The sequence below is a fragment of the Salvelinus fontinalis genome, chromosome 12, assembly GCF_029448725.1.
Source record: "Salvelinus fontinalis isolate EN_2023a chromosome 12, ASM2944872v1, whole genome shotgun sequence".
Classification (NCBI taxonomy): domain Eukaryota; kingdom Metazoa; phylum Chordata; class Actinopteri; order Salmoniformes; family Salmonidae; genus Salvelinus; species Salvelinus fontinalis.
The window spans coordinates 30605651-30627783 of NC_074676.1; the positions used below are offsets into that span (position 1 = coordinate 30605651).

At 42.7% G+C, this 22133-nt stretch overlaps 1 protein-coding gene across 3 annotated transcripts; it reads left to right on the forward strand.

The window, feature by feature from the left end:
• Positions 1-267: 267 nt before the first annotated feature.
• On the forward strand, positions 268-21623 carry kiaa0513 (KIAA0513 ortholog). Of its 3 annotated transcripts, XM_055940340.1 has the most exons (14): positions 274-378; positions 1512-1627; positions 4559-5056; positions 10692-10791; positions 10936-11009; positions 11374-11444; positions 11779-11983; positions 12086-12126; positions 12336-12417; positions 12549-12626; positions 13072-13101; positions 18391-18471; positions 18607-18701; positions 19240-21623. In XM_055940340.1, exons 3-14 carry the CDS (start codon positions 4677-4679, stop codon positions 19326-19328), a joined length of 1326 nt encoding a protein of 441 aa, XP_055796315.1. In that variant the 5' UTR covers positions 274-378; positions 1512-1627; positions 4559-4676; the 3' UTR covers positions 19329-21623. The 3 variants fall into 3 exon arrangements, with proteins under 3 accessions (XP_055796316.1, XP_055796315.1, XP_055796317.1); XM_055940341.1 differs by lacking the exon at positions 1512-1627 and having other exon boundaries at positions 268-378; XM_055940342.1 differs by lacking the exon at positions 13072-13101.
• The last annotated feature ends 510 nt before the right edge of the window (positions 21624-22133 follow it).

Sequence of the window (22133 nt, forward strand, 5' to 3'; positions counted from 1 at the left end):
GCGGAGTCAAACATCTACTTCCGTGTTCATAGTCTATCGGGAACAACAACAAAAAACGTTAAAAATTCGGTAACTCGAAAATGTCTGACTTGCTTACTTGTTGTGGAAAAAATATTCCACAGTTTACCACTAAGGAAATATTAGAATCAACCAATAAGAAGCTCTACGCAAATAACTTACGTTCAGTTTTAACACATTTTAACTCGGAGGGCCTGAGTTTTCGAGATGACATGAACGGGATACTTCGTGACGTCATTGGGTTCCCCACCCCCACTTTACATTCGTGCTTGATTGCGCATGCCTGTTTTGAGACTACTGAAGTGAGCAGGCTCCGACGCATACAGGGAAGATTAAACCCCTCAACCTGGGACATTTCATGTACGTACAACTGTAAAGGAAATGTACTGTTGTTATATCATATGTTTTAATATAATCAATTTCTCGACATACGCTTGTAATTTGGTGTGTTTTATTGACAAGCAATATACAATCTTATTTCGATTTCACACTGTAGGCCTACTAGATGTCTGTCATTCATCATCAGATTGCTGAAGATGTCAAGTGGTGGTGTTGGCAGGCACTGGCAACCCTATATATGTTTATTGGCTGCGTAACATGGGCTAAAAAAAAAATGGAACACTAAATATACGAGTAAACCACCATACCTCCTAGCCTAATGGGTGTTGTTTACAGTATTCGATCTATTTCCTGAAAAGAGATCTAGTCTCCTTGCTTTCAAGTTAAGGTTACTGAAGTAATGGTTGAATTAAAAATGAAAATATAAGTCGTTTTTATGTCCTCCCCCAGGCTACTAGACCTACTTGACAGTTCTTACGACCAAGCATGCTGTTCTGGAAGCTTACCTCGTACACACATATTGGCAATAACAACAATGTAGCCTTACTGATGGGAAAGTAGCTACTGCATTTTGCCCAAAACAATTATACATCGTTTCGATGCAGTGTCACTCTAACTAGCTCTATCTTTGATAAAAGTACCATTGCCATGTCAGGTTGGAAATGTGTTGTTTTTATTTTATTTATGTATAATAACTTTATTTATAGAGAGTACATTTCATACACCAGTTAAAAGTACTAGTAGGAGCAGGCTGGTGTTAGTGATGAAGCTTACTCATAATAGCTACTCATTGGTTTTGTTTGGCGTTGGGGCTGTCTTTGGTTTTATCTGGAACTGCACATGGAAGATTAACTTCCTGTTAATATGTATATGGTCATTCACACAGTGACTGTTGTCTCTTCTGGCTCCTGCTTTGCTGTCGTGTCCAAGTGGTCTTAACAGCTTATCTTCGGTTGTCGCCATGGTAGCTCTATTTAAGTGACCTTGTTTGATCAAGGTTATGAAGGGGAGGAGGGTTTGACTTATTTGGGAGAAGTCGTTAATAATATAGTGATGTTGGTCTCCAGCAGGACATGTTTGTTGGGTATCATACTTGATTGATTCTTGGACAAACAATGGGAGCTTGGAAGACTGACGTGTTTTCTCTGCTTCAGATTCAAGTTGTTGTGAGATGATGCACCAAAGAAACAAACAGCCATGTGAAAAGAACAATGAGCTATGTGAAATGCCTACTTTGCAAAGAAAACCGAATTTTGCCTACCAAATTGGAGTGAGTAATGCATGTCCTCTAAGTCTTTTATTTTAGACCGCCTTTTTCTCTCTGAACTAGCTGTGTCCATGTCATGTTAGGTCAGATCATATATACAGCATCCAGCCATAGCACTAGCAGCAAGGCATAACGAAACAAGATTCCAAACCTCCCTTATCAGTCATCAGCCTTTTCTCTCCCACATTCCCTTCAGTGTGAAATGTTTAGTTATGCACTCAGTCAGTCTTATCTATGTTGCTAGTCCACTCCCATGGAAGAGAGGGGCAGCCTACATGGACATTCAAGTGTCCAAATGCCTGTGATTAGATATGACTGAACCAGTTAACCCTCCTCTCAAAGTCTGGGTTGAGTCAGGACAGTCAGGCGTCTGGACTGGACAACAGCCCTCCTACATTGGGGTAAGGAACATTTAGATTTTATAGCTAAGCGATTATAGGGAGGACACTCCAAGCAAGCAAGACTTCAGTTCCTGGCCTGCAGGCCATGAGATGTCATTTTAAAATGCCAGTGAGGACTGAAGGAAGAAAATCAGAAAATGATATCATCCACACTGAATTGACAAGATGTTTCCTCTACTCAGTCTATCACATAGAGTATGTTGCTTGGATGATGGTTGTGGAGAGACTAGCCTACTGAATAATATTTCCTGGGGTGAACATGGGGACATAAGTATAACATGGCTTTTATGTGTCATGCCCTCACATGAATGTTTGCAAGGGCATATTTTACATGATAACAAGACCTCATAATAGAACAATGCCACACTTTATGTAATGACTACTTTAGATTGTTGGAAACAGGATATTAGTTGACGATGAAAGAGATACACCTAGATATTCATTTTGATAATAAAAAGATGAGATGTGTTTGTCTGCAATATAAAACTAGGTACCAGATCCTGTCTACAGTACATGTACGTATGTTCAGTGTATCATTTCATTACAGCCTGGATCGTACACATGGATCAATGCAATGCAGTATCTTTCTACAACCCCCCCCCCCCCCCCCCCCCCCCCTCACATCTCAAGTCATAAATCCAGTAGACCTACTTACTCAAGCTTTTCAGTATCCCATCATCGTGATGAAAAGCGCCCCGTCCCCGTCCTCTATGTTCAATCCCCTGAGGGAGAGTGTGTGGGTGGTTGGGCAGGACTGGGGGCCTGTTCTCTTGCTCGGGAAGCAGAAATACTTCAGCCTGTGCACTCACCGCTGAGATTTCCTGAGCTCAACTGAAGGTCTCCACCTCACTCAGAGGGCAGCCAGGGGGGGCTCAGTGCATAGGCCAATGGCGTATCTGGAAGGTGATTCTGCCGTGCCGTTAGTACTGCAGTGGGAACAACAACAACAGAGAAACCTGCTTTTTCTCACTCAGCTCGGCTCACCTCGGTCCTTGTGATAAAGCTGAGAGAAAAAAAGAGTTGTGAGATTTCACTCTTGACATTTTGAGAAAAAGTCAGATAAGGCCTATTTTAGATAACATCAAATATACCAAAATGTCAAGAGTGAAATCTCACAACTCTTTTTCTTTCTCACAGCTTTATCACAAGGACCGAGGCATGTTCAGGTTTCAACAGAGTAGGCTGTAGTTAATTAATTTGACATGAACAATTGAAAAGGGGTTGTGTGTGTTTAGTGTGAAAAATGGGCAACATGAATGGCCATATTTCTTTATTTTCTTACTTTTATAAAACATTGCGGCATGTTTGGTGCATCGGCGTGTGCGTGTGTGTTCACTAATTCTGGGTTACAGTCCAACTGTTCCAATCCTGTATTATATAAGAGTCCTCCTCAATAATATCCACAGTCTTTCAGTCAGACGACATCAGCCAGGGGGTTAGACTTGCAGAGCTGCCAGATCCAGGATCAGACCAGACATCAGCCTGGGGGTTAGACTGGCAGAGCTGCCAGATCCAGGATCAGGGCAAAAGCAGGCAAAACTCTGTTCCCCTGACAGAGAAGCAAAATGGCTTAACTTCAGAAGAAATAGCCTCCAACACTCTACTCAGCAAATTAGATGTAGTCTATCACAGTGCCATCCGTTTTGTCACTAAAGCTCCATATACTACCCACCACTGTGACCTGTATGCTCTCGTTGGCTGGCCCTCGCTACATATCCGTCGCCAAACCCACTGGCTCCAGGTCATCTATAAGTCTTTGCTAGGTAAAGCCCCGCCTTATCTCAGCTCACTGGTCACCATAGCAACACCCACCCATAGTGTGCGCTCCAGCAGGTATATTTCACAGGTCATCCCCAAAGCCAACACCTCCTTTGGCCGCCTATCCTTCCAGTTCTCTGCTGCCAATGACTGAAACTAATTGCAAAAATCACTGAAGCTGGAGACTTATCTCCCTCACTAAATTTAAGCATCAGCTGTCAGAGCGTCTTACCGATCACTGCACCTGTATGCAGCCCATCTGTAAATATCCCACCCAACTACCTCATCCCCATATTGTTATTTTTTTGCTCTTTTGCACCCCAGTATCTCTACTTGCACATCATCATCTGCACATCGATCACTCCGGTCTTAATGCTAAATTGTAATTATTTCACCTATATTGCCTATTTATTGCTTTACCTCCCTAATCTTACTACATTTGCACACACTGTATATAGATTTTCTTTGTTTATCCCATGTGTAACTCTGTGTTGTTTTTGTCGCACTGCTTTGCTTTATCTTGGCCAGGTCGCAGTTGTAAATGAGAACTGGCCTACCTGGTTAAAGAAAGGTGAAATAAAAAATGGGCAGAGGGCAACATTTAGATACAGAGCTGTATAAGAGGACAGCTAAAATACTGATGGAGAACACAATATCCGTCCATATCCAGACAGTCATATCAACAGCATTACTTTACATCATTATATTTTCTTATTTGATTAAAGTTGTTCTATGAGTGTTATAAGTAACAATTCCCTCTCTCCTCTCTTCACAGCGTGCACTGGGTCTGTGGGCATTGAGTCTGTTCTGCTACAGCGCCCCTCGTGGATGAGAGTGTCTGAAGAGCCTTCTGTCTACTTTAGCTCTACCATCTCTGTTCTCTGTCCTCAACAATGGAGGGGGTAGCTGTGGAAAACCTCATAGACTTTGATATCCCTTCATGTTCAGGCGATACAGCCCGCTCATTTGCAAGTCCTCCTGGTGGGGCGCTGCTCCACACAGACATTTTCTCCTCTGAGCCGCTGTTCCCAGAGCCTGCCTCCATTGTACCCCTGGCCCCCATGCCCAGCTCCCACCACCATTGTGGGGGAGAGGACGGGGACAGTGATGCCACAGAGTCGGCAGACAGTGAGAATGACATGGACCCACACTCCCAGCAGTGGAACTCACGGCGCTCATCCTCCTCGTCCAATCACAGTGCAGAGCTTGGGGTAGAGGCAGTGGAGAATCAGGAGTTCATGAAGGCTTACGTGGAGAAGGTGTTTCATGGAAAGTAAGAACACCCTGGATTCTCTGAATGTGGGGTGGTGTGGGTCTGTCCCTGAGGGCCTGTACAGTATGTGTAGCTAGAATGAACTATTTTACAGTGGTACTTAAACATGGATAGGGTCTTTTATGAGGGTCTATTATGAATGTACAATACTGAACAAAAATATAAACGCAACATGTAAAGTGTTGGACCCATGTTTCATGAGCAGAAATAAAAGATCCCAGAAATTTTCCTTACGCACAAAAGCTTATTTCTATAAAATGTTGTGCACAAATTTGTTTACATCCCTGTTAGTGAGCATTTCATCTTTGCCAAGATAATCCATCCACCTGACAGGGGTGGAATATCAAGAAGCTGATTAAACAGCATGGTCATTCATTACACAGGTGCACCTTGTGCTGGGGACAATAAAAGGACACTCTAAAATGTGCAGTTTTGTGACACAACACAATGCCATAGATGTGTTGAGGGAGTGTGAAATGTCCATGCTGACTGCAGGACTGTCCACCAGAGCTGTTGGCAGATAAATTAATGTTAATTTCTCTACCATAAGCCACCTCCAACATCGTTTTAGATAATTTTGCAATATGTCGAACCAGCCTCACAACCTCAGACCACGTGTGTGGCGTTGTGTGGGCGAGCGGTTTGCTGAAGTCAACATTGTGAACAGAGTGCCCAATGGTGGGGTTATTGTATGGACAGGCATAAACTGCGGACAATGAACACAATTGCATTTTATCAATGGCAATTTGAATATGTCACTCTTTAAGCATGTTATGGATGCTCTGGATCAACGTGTACGGGCGCGTGTTCCAGTTCCCGCCAATATCCAGCAACTTCGCACAGCCATTGAAGAGGAGTGGGACAACATTCCACAGGCCGCAATCAACAGCCTGATCAACATTTGTGAAAGAGATGTCACGCTGCGTGAGGTAAAATGTGGTCACACCAGATACTAACTGGTTTTCTGATCCACGCCCCTACCTTTTTGAAAAAGGTACACAACATTACCAAAAGTATGTAGACGCCTGCATGTTGAACATCTAATTCCAAAATCATGGGCATTAATATGGAGTTGGTTTTCCCTTTGCTACTATAACAGCCTCCACTCTTCTAGGAAGGCTTTCCACTAGATGTTGGAACATTGCTGCAGGGATTTGCTTCCATTCATTCACAAGCATTAGTGAGGTCGGCACTGTTGGGCGATTAGGCCTGGCTCGCAGTTGGCGTTCGAATTCATCCCAAAGTTGTTCGATGGGTTAGAGGTCAGAGCTCTGTGCAGGCCAGTCAAATTCTTCCACACCTATCTCGACAAACCATTTCTGTATGGACCTCTCTTTGTGCACGGGGGCATTGACATGCTGAAACAGGAAAGGGCCTTCCCCAAACTGTTGCCACAAAGTTGGAAGCACAGAATCGTCTAGAATGTCGTTGTATGCTGTAAAGATAAGATTTCCCTTCACTGGAACTAAGGTGCCTAGCCCGAACCATGAAAAACAGCCCTAGACTATTATTCCTCCTCCACCAAACTTTACAGTTGGCACAATGCATCTGCCAAACCCAGATTCTTCTGTCGGACTGCCAGATGGTGAAGCGTGATTCATCACTCCAGAGAACGCGTTTCCACTACTCCAGAGTCCAATGGTGGCAAGCTTTACACCACTCCAGCCGGCGCTTGGCATTGCGCATAGTGATCTTAGGCTTGTGTGTGGCTGCTTGGCCATAGAAACCCATTTCATTATGCTCCCGACGAACAGTTCTTGTGTTGACGTTGCTTACATAGGCATTTTAGAACTCGGGAATGAGTGTTGCAAACAAGGACAGAACATTTTTACACGCTTCAGCTCTCAGCAGTCCTGTTGTCTGAGCTTGTGTGGCCTACAACTTCACGGCTGAGCCATTGTTGCTCCTAGACGTTTCCACTTCACAATAACAACACTTACAGTTGAATTGGGCAGTTCGAGCAGGGCAGAAACTTGACGAACTGACTATTTGGAAAGGTGGCATCCTATGACGGTGCCACGTTGAAAGTTAATGAGGTTTTCAGTAAGGCCATTCTACTGCCAATGTTTGGCTTTCCACATTTTGTTACCTTACAGCCTTATTCTAAAATATATTTAAATATTTTTTTCCCCTCATCAATCTACCTCATAATGACAAATGGAAAACAAGTTTTAAATTTTTTTTGCAACTGTATTAAAATAAAAAACAGATACCTTATTTACATAAGTGTTCAAACCCTTTGCTGTGAGACTCAATGTATTTTTTAAATTTTATTTAACTAGGCAAGTTAACAACAAATTCTTATTTACAATGACGGCTTACCCCGGCCAAACCCTCCCCTAACCGGGACGACCCTTGGCCAATTGTACGCCGCCCTATGGGACTCCCGATCACGGCCGATTGTGATACAGCCTGGGATCGATCCCGGGTCAGGAGAGACGCCTCTAGCACTGCGATGCGGTGCCTTAGATTACAGGCAACGTCCGCATTAAGCTAAAGGGTAGAGTTGCCGTTTTCAAGGAGAGGGACTATAACCCGGAAGCTTATAAGAAATCCTGCTATGCCCTCTGATGAACCATCAAACAGGCAAAGCGTCAATACAGGACAAAGACTGAATCATACTACACCGGTTCCGACAATCGTCGGATGTGGCAGGGCTTGCAAACTATTACAGACTACAAAGGGAAGCACAGCCGCGGGCTGCCCAGTGACACAAGCCTACCAGACAAATAAATTACCCCTATGCTCGCTTCGAGGCAAGTAACACTGAAGCATGCATGAGAGCATCAGCTGTTCTGGATGACTGTGTGATCACTCTCTCCGTAGCCAATGTAAGACCTTTGAACAGGTCAACATTCACAAGGCTGCAGGGCCAGACGGATTACCATGACGCGTACTCCGAGCATGCGCTGACTAACTGGCAAGTGTCTTCACTGACATTTTCAACCTGTCTGAGTCTGTAATACCAACATGTTTCAAGCAGACCACCATAGTCCCTGTGCCCAAGAACACTAAGGTAACCTGCCTAAATGACTACCGACCCGTAGCACTCACGTCTGTAGCCACGAAGTGCTTTGAAAGGCTGGTCATGGCTTACATCAACAGCATTATCCCAGACCCACTCCAATTTGCATACCGCCCCAACAGATTCACAGATGATGCAATCTCTATTGCACTCCACACTGCCCTTTCCCACCTGGACAAAAGGAACCCCTATGTGAGAATGCTGTTCATTGACTACAGCACAGCATTCAACACCATAGTGCCCTCAAAGCTCATCGCTAAGCTAAGGACCCTGGGAGTTAACACATCCCTCTGCAACTGGATCCTGGGCTTCCTGACGGGCCGCACCCAGGTGGTAAGGGTAGGTAATAGCACATCCGCTACGCTGATCCTCAACATGGGGGCCCCTCAGGGGTGTGTGCTCAGTCCCCTCCTGTACTTCCTGTTCATTCATGACTGCATGGCCAGGCACGACTCAAGTTCGACTCAACACCATCAAGTTTGCCGATGACACAACAGTGGTAGGCCTGATCAACCACAACTATAAGACAGCCTATAGGGAGGTCAGAGACCTGGCCGTGTGGTGCCAGGACAACAACCTCTCCCTCAACGTGATCAAGACAAAGGAGATGATTGTGTACTACAGGAAAAGGAGAACCAAAACAGGTCCCCATTCTCATCGACGGGGCTACAGTGGAGCAGGTCGAGAGCTTCAAGTTCCTTGGTGTCCACATCACCAACAAACAATCATGGTCCAAACACACTAAGACAGTCGTGAAGAGGGCACGACAAAACCTATTCCCCCTTAGGAGACTGAAGTTATTAAAAAAAGTTATACAGCTGCACCATCAAGAGCATCCTGACTGGTTTCATCACTACAGAGGGTAGTGCGTACGGCTCAGTACATCACTGGGGCCAAGCTTCCATCCAGGACCTCTATACCAGGCGGTGTCAGAGGAAGGCCCTAAAAATTGTCAAAGACTCCAGTCACCCTAGTCATGGACTGTTCTCTCTGCTACCGCACGGCAAGCGGTACCGGAGTGCCAAGTCTAGGTCCAAAAGGCTTCTTAACAGCTTCTACCCCCAAGCCATAAGACTCCTGAACAGCTAATCAAAGGGCTACCCAGACCCCTTTTTATGCTGCTGCCACTGTTTATTATCTATGCATAGTCACTTTAACTCTACCTACATGTACATATTACCTCAATTACCTCTACTAACCGGTGCCCCCGCACATTGACCCTGTACCGGTACCCCCTGTATATAGCCTCACTATTGTTATTTTACTGCTGCTGTTTAATTATTTGTTACTTTTATTTTTTATGTTTTACTTAACTATTTTTTTCTTAAAACATCTTAAAGCATTGTTAGTTAAGGGCTCGTAAGTAAGCATTTCACTGTAAGGTCTCTACACCTGTTGTATTCGGCGCATGTGACAAATAAAATTTGATTTGATTTAGAACGCTGCGCCACTCAAGATCCTTGAGCTCAGGTGCATCCTGTTTCCATTGATTATCCTTGAGATGTTTCTACAACTTGATTGGAGTACAACTGTGGTAAATTCAATTGATTGGACATGATTTGGAATAGCACACACCTATCTATATAAGGTCTCACAGTTGACAGTGTATGTCAGGGTAGACGTTCGTTGGCGGAAACTGAGGTCAATGTTTGAAACTGCTATTGAGTCGAGTGAATCTAATAGTACAGAAAGTGAGAATGGGTGGGTTACAGTGGCGAAGAAAACGGGAAACAAAAGAAGGAAAGCTATGTTGGAAAATAGGAAACCACTAGACTCGTTTTTGAGTCAGGGTTTTGGATGAATGCTATTTGGGAAATCCTTTTAATGTCTCCTAGGAAAATCTGGAATGTGTTGGAACAAAGTTTGGAGTCAGTGAAAGTCATAAGATGTGGTCTTATTTTTGATTTTTTAGTGTGTCTGCAGAGCAGAAGAAGCGTGTGTCAAGACTCAAAAAGATATCAGAGTGGAATGTTTCCTGCATGGATTTTCGTAGCAGGGCACCTATCAAGGGGGTTATTTCTGGGGTGGCGCAAGAAATAAAGGCAGAGAGACCTGAAAATAGCTGTGCAGCAACGCTCCCCATCCAACCTGACAGCTTGAGAGGATCTGCAGAGAAGAATGGGAGGAACTCCCCAAATACATGTGTGCCAAGCTTATAGCGTCATACCCAAGAAGACTCAAGGCTGCCAAAGGTGCTTCAACAAAGTACTGAGTAAAGGGTCTGAATACTTATGTAAATGTGAGATTTCAGTTTAAAAAAATTCCAGACCTGTTTTTGCTTTGTCATTAGAGGGTATTGTGTGTAGATTGATGAGGATTTTTTTTAAATCTATTTTAGAATAAGGCTGTAATGTAACAAAATGTGGAAAAAGGCAAGAGGCCTGAATACTTTTCAAATGCACTGTATAGTGTATCTTTGACAAACAGATGCTTATCTGTATTCCCAGTCATGTGAAATCCATAGATAATGGACTCATGCATTTATTTCCATTGACTGATTTCCTTATATGAACTGTAACTCAGTAAAGTTTTTGAAATTGTTGCATGTTGCGTTTTATTTTAGTTCAGTCACTGTTTAAGGTGGGTCTGTATAAACCTCTTTTCTCTCAGGGAGGACTTTGACCAGGAGGAGAAGGCTCGCTTTGGGGAGCTGTGCAGTGGAGAAAATGGCAAGGGCAGGGAGTGGTTTGCCAGATACGTCAGTGCACAGGTAAGTTCCAGTATGTAAGCACAGAGATATGTATGTCTCTGCACATAGACGCACAGTAATGGCACAGTTATCAGCACAGCTTCGCTGCTGGTGCTACATATTTGAAGTTTTATGGTAACTAAAGACACATGGCTTTATTTGCAGCGCTGCAACTCCAAGTGTGTGAGTGAAGCAACATTCTACAGGCTGGTGCAGTCTTTTGCAGTTGTTCTTTTCGAGTAAGTCTGACTCCCTCTTTCACTTCAACTGTTCCATGTTTTGTTAAGTGCTTATTTTTTCCCTGTTTCATTTATTTTTGTTGGGAGACTTTGAGCTCTACACCGGCTACATTGTATTGATGGGTTTTACACAATGGCTTCATTCCCTGAATAGTTTGTAAAGACAAAACAACTTCCACGCTCGGCTCCATCTCAGAATGAGAACAATATGTGAACACGTTTGTGTGTGTGGTCAAATATGTGTAGGTGTTGTGTGCAAAGCTCTTTGTCTAGACCTAAGTCACACATGAGGGAATGGGTGTATTTCATTGTACAATATTATTTGCACAATCATATCCCCATTACATAAGTGTGTGTGTTGCAGGTGCTATCAGATGGATGACTACAGTCCAGCTAAAAACCTCATGACCATGTGTTTCACTTACTACCACACTGGTGAGATGTGTACCTGTTTAGAACCACAAATGAGAGACTTATTCTCCCCTCTCTTAATGGCCTCCCAGTTCCCCAACATTAATGGGGAGGGGTCAACGGTCAGGGTTGTACCCTTTTGTGGTTGCAACATTACCACGGAGTCAGTTTAAGCTTATTGTACATACTATTCATGTGTGCATCTGCATGTGTGGGGTATTAGAATTTGTGCTATTATAATGCTATTACTATGCTATTAATTTGCTATTAGGCTCTACGTGGTACCTATTCATAATCAATAGGAAACATGATTAGGGCATGGTGGTGTACAGTAAAAGGATCCTTCCCTGCACCTCAGGTAAGTCCCAGCCATCCCCCACTGAGCTGCTGCAGCAGTCGCCTGTAGCCATGGACTCCTACCTGAATAAGGCCAACTCCTGGCTGTCTGGCAAGAAGGACGCAGCCGAGCGGCTCCTGAAGAACTCTTCTGCTGCCAAAACGGAAGTCAAAGGCTTCTTTGGAGGCCTGGAGAGCAAGCTGAGGGCGTCCGCTCGAAAGAATGAGTGAGATGTATTCCTGTTAATAACCAATCAATAATGTTTCTTCTAAGCACGGTTTTAGTCCGTTTATTTACCGACTTTTCCTCTCAACTATTTTCGACCCAGGGAGGCAGAGAGTCCAGTCGATGTAAAGCCCAAATCACCAGGTATGTCAATCTCATCTCTTGTTGATTGTAGGGTACACACCCATCAAAAGTTTAAGATACAAGCAAGTCAGTTCCTGTATTAGTCTGATTTATAACTCCATGTCCTTACATGTTCTTATAACCAACCTGCCAACTGGACAAATTACATCTCTCTTGCCTCAAAGTATGGGTTGCCTTTATCAGTTGCTCTCTTTGCCTGTCCTCTATAGTGTCCTCTGTGCCTCCAGAGGAGAAGAAAGTGGAGAACGAGAAGGTGTACCTGTACACACACCTGAAACAGCAACCCATCTGGTATGAGATGGATGTTCATTTACATTCATGGTTATAGATTATTTATAATCCACACAATAACAATGAGGTAGTGAATTATTGTCCTACCTTGTTGGTGTTTAATAGATGTGTTGTGGTGTCTCTGGTGACAGGCATACGTTGAGGTTTTGGAACGCAGCGTTCTTTGATGCGGTCCACTGTGAGAGGAAGAAGAGGTCACCTACCACCAGGTGAGAAACTGATGTACCAGCAGGGGAGATGAAAGATGATACGGCTGTTATATCACTAAACTGGGATGTTACTACAAAGCTCCGCTTACTGCCTGTGTAGTGCGAACAGAGGATAAAATGGGAGTGTGTAATAGAGTGCAGTAGATGGATAGATTGAATGAAACCTATGCGTGAATGTGGGGTGTATTTTCAAGAGGTGGGAGGTTCGTCTCTTTGTTTGTGAGCACTTGTCTTGTCTGTGTGTATAAATGAGGGGTAAGGGAATGTGGTGAGTTTCAACACAAATTAGGAATTCAAGGAAGGCTCACTGTATACCTGTCTGTAGTTCACTCAAACTGCTGTTGAGCTTCTGACTGTTGCCACCAGTTTCTTCTCCCAAGCTCTTGTTCTCAACCTTTGCATGTGTCTTTAACCCTTTGTCTCCTTGTGCCTTGCTGCCGGGCAGGGGGACGGATGAGGAAGAGAAAGACGAGAGGTCTGTCCTATCTGTCTGCTCCTCCTAACACTGGTAGACAGAGAGATAGAGAGGGAAAGCGAGGAACAAGTGAAAGCGAGGAACAAGTGAAAGTGAGGAACAAGGGAAAGAGAGAGGACGAATAAAGGGATGAACCGAGAAAGGAACAGATGGATGCTCAACATTGTGACTTAGAGTGAGAGAGTTGAAAATCTAGAAAGAGCCGTAGGCTTAATTTGCGCTGTTCAGGATGTGCTTCACTGAGCACAAGCAGAACAGGGTAAGGGCAGATCCTTGTACTGTAGTTCAATAATAGGCTCAGCATTGGAGCAGTAGGATAGTTACTGTCATTGATATCTGCATGAACCTCTCCTCTCACTCACTGTATCCACTGTGTCTGTCATAGCTCAAAGCCATCTATTTTAGACTAATTAAAAGTGTGTTTCTCTTGTTAATACACATTAATGTTGATTGCATACAATTTTCCTAATTTTGATCATGGTGTGGGCGTTACTTGTCATAAGTGCCACAAAGTTTACTGCGTGCTTGTCGAGCATCAGAAAGGCATGCGTTTACTTATGCACTTCTTGTTTGTTTGGTTGTTGTTATTTCTGTTTGTTTGGGTTAATTTCATGGATGAATACATTTGCCTCGAGCATAAAGCAGTGTTTTAAAAGAGTTGTTAGTTTCATGATGGCGAGGTATTCTGTTTTCACAGATGATTGCACGCTGACATGTTCACTTTTATCTGCAGCATGAGGGGTTTCTCTTTAGTAGGGCCTGTTGCATGTGACATAAATTTTTTCTCTCGACCAGTGCATGTTAAGTCTGTAGCGCTTTAGAATAACTCCATGTAATAAAGCATTTACAATGGATTAGTAAATAGTTTAATCATTACTGTCACGTTTGTACATGTTAGTAACCTAGTTAATTATAGATAGACATTCCAGCAGTACCTGATGCTCCTTAAGGTCTCAAAATGGCCCCTAGAACATACACTACATTGACAAAAGTATGTGGACGCCTGCTCGTCAAACATCTCATTCCAAAATCATGGGCATTAGTATGGAGTTGGTCCCGACTTTCCACTAGATGTTGGAACATTGCTGCAGGGACTTGCTTCCATTCAACCACAGAGCATTAGTGAGGTTGGGCGCTGATGTTGGGCGATTAGGCCTGGCTCGCAGTTGACGTTCCAAATCATCACTGAGCTGTTCGGTGGGGTTGAGTTCAGGGCACTGTGCAGGCCAGTCAAGTTCTTCCACACCGATCTCAACAAAACCATTTCTGTATGGACCTTGCTTTGTGCACGGGGGCATTGTCATGCTGAAACAGGAAAGGGCCTTCCCCAAATTGTTGCCACAAAGTTGGAAGCACAGAATCGTCTATCTAGAATGTTATTGTGTGCTGTAGCATTATTTCCCTTCACTGGAACTAAGGGGCCTGGCCCGAACCATGAAAAAGAGCCCCAGACCATTATTCCTCCTCCACCAAACTTTACAATTTGCACTATGCATTGGGGTAGGTAGCGTTCTCCTGGCATCCGCCAATCCCAGATTCTTCCGTTGGACTGCCAGATGGTGAAGCGTGATTCATCACTCCAGAGAGCGCAATCTTAGGCTTGTGTGTGGCTGCTAGGCCATGGAAACCTATTTCATGAAGCTCCAGACGAACAGTTCCGGTGCTGACATTGCTTCCAGAGGCAGTTTGGAACTCTGTAGTGAGTGTTGCAACCGAGGACAGACCATTTTTACACGCTACGTGCTTCAGCACTTGGCGGTTCCGTTCTGTGAGCTTGTGTGGCCTACCACTTGGTGGATTTGACATTTTCTCTCCTAGACATTTCCACTTCAAAATAACAGCACTTAGTTGACCGGTGCAGCTCTAGCAGGGTAGAAATTTGACGAACTCACTTGTTGGAAAGGTGGCATCCTATGACGGTGCCATGTTGAAAGTCACTGAACTCGGCTGTGTGCTCGAGTTTATACACCTGTCAGCAATAAGTGTGGCTGAAATAGCCGCATCCACTAATTTGAAGGGGTATCAACATACTTTTGCCATGTAGTGTATCTATGGTTTAACAATAATCACACAATACAGAGGGTGTTTAAGAAAATATAATAAATGTTTTTCCAAAACAGTCACACTGTTGTAATAATGTGATGTGTAACTTCGGATACACTATGCTGAGTAAAATAATGTTTTCAGTCCGAAAATGCTATAAGCATTTCTTGGCAGTGACTTTTCTACCAAAAGTATGGATTGGCAGTCACCCCTTATAGCAGTCTAATTAGGCAATAAGGCCAGAGGGGGTGTGGTATATGGCCAATATACCACAGCTAAGGGCTGTTCTTAGGCGCAACGCGGAGTGCCTGGATAAAGCCCTTAGCCGCGGTATATTGGCAATAGACCACAAACCCTGCGGTGCCTTATTGCTATTATAAACTGGTTACCAATGTAATTAGAGCAGTAAAAATATTTTGTCATACCCGTGGTATATGGTCTTATATACCACCGCTTTCAGCCAATCAGCATTCAGGGCTCGAACCACCCAGTTTTAGAATCTCGGTTAACCTAGAACTAAAATCCTGTGTAATTTGGTCAGCTGCATGATAAAATTCTGGGTCCGTACATGTTAGAAATAGGGAGTTCTGGTTTGCAAAGTCTCCACCCTCACAAAATGAAACTGTCTGCCCCCACCCCCTTGCTGTTAATTTCACCACGATGCGAAGCAGTCCAAGTTAAAGCACCGTCTTCGCCAAATCCTGGTACGTCCAAATAATCCGTGCTGAAAACCCAAGGTCTAGGTCTACTGCAGCTCCTTATCCTACGCTTTCCATCTCTTCATTACACATTATTTGGTTAACATGCAGAATCTGTCCACAGGAGATTAAGAGCCGTCCATAGACTGCTTACGAGGTAAGGAAACAAATATTGGAATACATTATTTTGCTGAACTATTCTGAACTATATCTTTAAAAATATCACATCAGAGTCTAATCCGGGTGAAGGGTATTACTAAACTATATGGATTTGTTTTAAGAAGGTCATACTGAGGATCATTTAGCTATTTGATTTTGAATTTCAACAATATATATTAGTGAGACCTTAATAACCTCTTTCAGCTAGGGGTCAGAATTTTTATGTTTGGAAAAATAACATTCCCAAGGTAAACAGACTATTTCTCAGGCTCAAATATTAGAATATGCATATAGTTGACAGATTAGGATAGAAAACACTCTAAAGTTTCCAAAACTGTCAAAATATTGTCTGAGAGTATAACAGAACTGATTTTGCAGGTGAAAACCTGAGGAACTCCAACCCGGAAGTGCATTTTTTATTTATTTTTTCCTGTTCCATTGCTTGCAACTCCTCCATTTAAAGGGGTATCAACCAGATTCATTTTCCAGTGGCTTCCTCAGGCTGTGACCAGGCTTTAGACATAGTTTCAAGCTTTTATTTTGAGAAATGAGCGAGATTTATCAAAACGCGTCGGGTGTCCTTTGATTAGTTCCTGCGCAGGAGAGATATGGCTCGACATTTTCTTTCTCTGTAGTATTGAACAGTTTACCGTCCGGTTGAAATATGATCGATTATGTATGTTAAAAACAACCTGAGGATTGATTATAAAAACCTTTGACATGTTTCTACGAACATAACGGATACTTTTTGGAATTTTCGTCTGCCCTTCAGGACCGGAACGAGCTTGTGGTTTTCTGAACATAACGTGCTAACCAAATGGCGGTTTTTGGTTATAAAACTAATCTTTATCGAACAAAAATAACATTTATTGTGTAACTGGGAGTCTCGTGAGTGCAAACATCCGAAGATTATCAAAGGTAAGCGATTTTATTTTATTGCGTTTCTGACTTTCGTGACCATGCTAATTTAAGGCTAGCTGTTCTAGCAGTGATTGATACACTCACAAACGCTTGGATTGCATTCGCTGTAAAGCATATTTTCAAAATCTGACACGATAGGTGGATTAACAACAAGCTAAGCTGTGTTTTGGTATATTTCACTTGTGATTCCATGATTATAAATATTTTTAGTATTATTTTTGAATTTGGCGCGCTGCAATTCAGCGGTTGTTTACGAAAATGATCCCGTAAAAGGTATCCGTGCGGCAAGAAGTTTTTAAGGAGCAGCAGATACTGCTGGAATGTCTACCAATGGCATGTCCATCTTTTGGTGAGAAATTACACTGGTCACTCAAAACATTTATAAAGTATAAATAGCCCACACTGTAGATGAGGCCATGCAAAAATACTTAACTAATGATTAATAAATGGTTTATAAAGACCTATATCAATTTATTAATCATTGCTCCATTAATAAGGTTTATCAATAAGTGATTTACTAACCCATTATAAATGCTTTATTACGTGGAGTTATTACAAAGTGCTACTGTTAAGTCTTATTCCACTGCATGCTGAATGCTGTCTTACTGAGCCACAATGAGCATGACAAAAACACATTAAAGTAGAACGGTGTGTTGTAGCACTTAATAGCTAAGTTCTTCATGGGTATTGTCATTAAGTTTATTGTATTATTTATTTCAGAAATCCTCCTGTACCTTCTATGTGTATGTATGAGTGTGAGTGGACGGGTGTGTGATGTTGTGGTGCTGATCAGGTCAAGTTATCAATCGTGTTCACAGGGTTAGTTAACTCTGGAGACTCATTTGGTGTCTTCAGAGTTAAGTAAATCAGCCTTTTAGTTTTTCTTCTCCATATGTTTGGAATAATCTCCCAAAAGCATTACACATAGTAGCCTTAGTGTCCCTGGGGCAGTTGAGAGTGGACAGAGGAATTTTATAATGAAGAATGCGTTTGTTTTAGTTGATTGTGTTTTGTGTATATTTATCTGTTAAATTTGTGTCATGCTGTATTTAATTTTTTTTATATTGTATTCCATTTTTTGGTTCTATTAAATTGTATATGCAGGGCTCCCTTGAAAAAGAGACACTGGTCTCAATGGTGACTCCCTGCTAAAATAAAAAAAGGTCCTCTGTTTTCTTAGTTGTACATATGACTACATATGTATAACTACACTGGTTATAAAGCTTCCCAAAGCTTTTGGGCAGACATTTCTCTCTGTTCCCCAATCAGAGAGAGAACCGCAATCTAACACGCAATATCCAGCATGCCATCGCTTTAGTTTGACGTGTTTGCCTTTGAAAAAGTTTTCTTCACATGTTTTGCTATTTTCATCTCATTCCAATGATGTCTGTTTTGGTGTGGGTAGAAGGTCAGAGGTAAACTTGGAGACCTTGACCCCTAACTTCTCTCTGCTCTTATCTTTCTCCAGAGAGAAGTGGTGTCATATGACCCAGGAAGAGAAAGATGACAGCTCTAAAGTCGACGAGAATATTGCCTTTGGCCAACTGGGGTGAGTGAGGTGACATACTCATGCCTATGGACAAAAAAACAACTTCTAAGTAACATTCCATCTGAGGAGGAGAGGTATCTGCATGGTTTGTATACTGTATCTCATGGTCAGTTAACTCTTAGTGTCTGCTTTCAGGACATTCACTCACAACATGCTGGCTTTTGGGCTCAGTAAGAAACTCTGCAATGACTTCCTGAAGAAGCAAGCAGTTATTGGGAACCTAAATGAAGGTACCCCTACATGAACCAACCTTCCTTACTTTGTTTCACCTGTTTAAACTGTTCAAACTGTTTTAAACGTATTAAAAAATATATTAGTAGGGGCCTCCTGAGTTGCGCAGAGGTCTAAGGCACTGCATCGCAGTGCAAGAGGCGTTACTACAGACCCGGGTTCATTCTCTGGCTGTACCACAACCGGGAGTCCCATAGGAGGCGCATAATTGTCCCAGCGTCGTCCGGGTTAGGGGAGGGTTTGGCCGGTGGGCTTTACTTGGCTCATCGCACCCTAGCGACTCCTTGTGGCAGGCCGGGCACCTGCAGGCTAACCCCGGTTGCCAGTTGAACAGTGTTTCCTCCGACACATTGGTGCGGCTGGCTTCCGGGTTAAGCTGGTGGGTTTTAAGGAGCGCCTGTTAGGCGGGTCATGTCTCCACCTTTGCCTCTCCTGAGCCCGTTGGGGAGACAGGCTTTCTGAGACTAATGTATTTATAACTGGAAAAATGTGCTTAGTGGTTTTGATTGAAAAGAGCTCTCTGTTTCTCTCTTACAGAGCAGTACAAGCTGTTGAGCGACCACATTGAGCAGATGGCCACGGAGGGAGTGGCAAAGAATGATACTTCAACTTCAATGACTACTTAGTACACTATCAATAGTAATTACCTGAAGCTAATCTCCTCCTCACTCTCCAATGTTGTGAAGGCTCACCAATAACTGTATTCCATCAATATCCAGTACAGTAAGCTCCAATCACCTATTTCAGTAAAGCCTCCATAACCTGCAACAATAAATAACACAAAACCTTTTATCACAGTGATAGTAAACATGAAGCTGCGTAGTCAACATTCCAGCTTCACCAACCAACATACTGTAACCTACCCTCTCCGGCACTGTCAACAAGGTCATTCACCCTATCACTACTACTTTATTTTATACTGTCACTAATGAGTACCTTCCTCGGGTCCTTATTTTACTGTATAGTTGGACAATTTCAGCCATATCAGCATCCATTAACCCATTTTACAAAATCACCTCTGTGTAACCGTCCCAGGCTCTCTATAGCCTTTTTCTCTAGTCTTCCATGACCCCTGACTACAGTATACATACAGTATATATATTTTAGATATACTGTAACCTGCTCCTTGCACATATCCTACAATTAGTATTATTTATATTGTTTGCAATAGTGACCTTTTATGATTTCCTCTCTGCCCAATGTCGAAGTGCCTTGAATGTACCCGTGGGGAACTGTCCTTTCTGTTTCAATGGTAATCAATGCAAGTCTCAATTGTAACAATCTGTAAAACCACTTGATACAATACCTTCCTGTTCATGATTCTACCATCTATATACTGTGTCAACATATTTCCAATTAGATCGAATTCTCATGCCTAGTGTCCTCTGTGTTTAGTGATTGTCATGGTGTTAGATCATGGCTAGTGAAAGTGCAGTGTGTAGTGGTGAGAGGCTGCAGCATGGATTCCAGCAGCAGTCCCATACCTTCTATTTTATTCCTAGAGTAGCCTTGACCTGAGGTGTCTGTGCTATATGCATGGCATGCATCCTTACCCTTATAAGTGAGAAACAAGCATTGTGCAAGTTGGGCGTCAATGTCTTGTTTGCATTATTTAAGCCCACCAGAGGAAAGCCTGGTGACTTGTTCAGAGCACTTAATTTATCAATGGAGTTAAAAGTTTAAAAACTACTGTGTGCATCCAGCTTTTGAGGGAGACATAAGCAAAATATATAATTCTTGACATCTTGGAGCATTGACATTTCAGAGCTATGTGAATAGAAATTAGGATTATTGTGCATTTTTCTCAATGCTGGATTGAAGTACTGGCAAGTTTTTTTTTTGTCTATATCAATTGATTTTGTATTTATATTGTATTTCTTTCACCCATGTTTTATTATGTTCAAAGACTTGTTTATCACTGGTTTTGTGTCATATCTGTTGGTGAATGACTATGTAACTGATTATGGTCATTGTGTTTTGATGTCTGTCTAAGTGGCAACTAAAGCTTTCCACTTATTAAGACCCTGAAGTGCCGTCATAATTCCTCCCTTAGGAGTGGTCCATTCAAGTGCTAGACCAAACTATATGTGTGCTATGTGTAAAATGTTTAGTATAAACTATTGTGTAATTCCTCCAGAGTGTTAGTTACAATGTGTAGTTGCATGTGATGCCTTGTAGTTGAAGTTCTATGTCTTGTCTTGGAGACGTCTGTCTTGTCTTGCTCTCTCTCTCTTTTCTTGTGGGCTGTTTAGCAGAGGACCAGCTTCTTGCCACAAAGTGTTTCACTGTTCTGCTCTGTCTCAGTTGCTTCCCTTGGATTGCAATGCTGCTCCCTGCTTCATGTCTGGATCTGACCTTCTGTTCAGCAATCAGACATATTGTGCATCTGCATGTGATGACCTCTATTGCCATACTGCTGAATGACTTGCCTCTTTGTTTTGTGGCTGTGTGCAATTTTAGTTTAGCACCAAGCCCTCCTGTGTGTTTGTATTGCTGCGTGCACGCTGGCCTTTCAGTATTGTTGAAATGCAGACCAGCCCTCTAATACTTGGAATGCTTCACCTGCTTTTCATGTTGCATGTCAAATGCACAGATGGTCCATCACTGGTCTTTAAGACATCTTTCACGAAAAGTGTTGTACATTGTTTGTCTGGGCAGTGGTGGTCTGATTTGACCAGTTGTAACTAGCACCTGATACCTAGTCATGGACAAGCCTTGTGTCTTTGGAGGTGAAACAAACTTTAAGAATAGGAGAATATAGCCTACCCTTCTTTTTAATGAGCGGGAAAGAGTCTCTTACAGGTAGCTGTTATTAACAATGTCCTCCCACTTCTGTTGTGCAATGGTGGCTGAGTTTGCATGGATGTGTAATTATGATGGAACAAGTAGCTGATGCTGTAATAAATATATTTTTTAATGTGGATGCTTTTTGAATCGTGTCTGTGTGAGCGCACGCGAGAGAGGGTATAAGATGGGATGTTGGAATTAGAGGTGTTTGGGAAGGAGAGCTCAGTGTGAATGTGTAGGTTAGATAGTGAAGTCTCTGTGCACTCCAGTGTGTGAGACTGAGTCAACGTGAGCAGGGTACAGAGTAGGACCATGTAGCACAACGTGGGAGGGTTTTAGACCCTGGCCCAAACTGCCAAATGGCTGCCATTCTTGCTGCTGCATGTAAATAAACAGTCATCACGCTGGCTGCTCAATGATTGGACACAATATAATGAGCAGTGAAAGCTCAGTCAGTGGTGTCACACAAAGAGAGTCTCTCTCAATTCAAGTGCTTTATTGGCATGGGAAACATATGTTTACATTGCCAAAGCAAGTGAAATAGATAAACAAAAGTGAAATACAAAAATAACAGTAAACATTACTCACAAAAGTTCCAAAAGAATAAAGACATTTCAAATGTCATATGTGCAAATAGTTAAAGT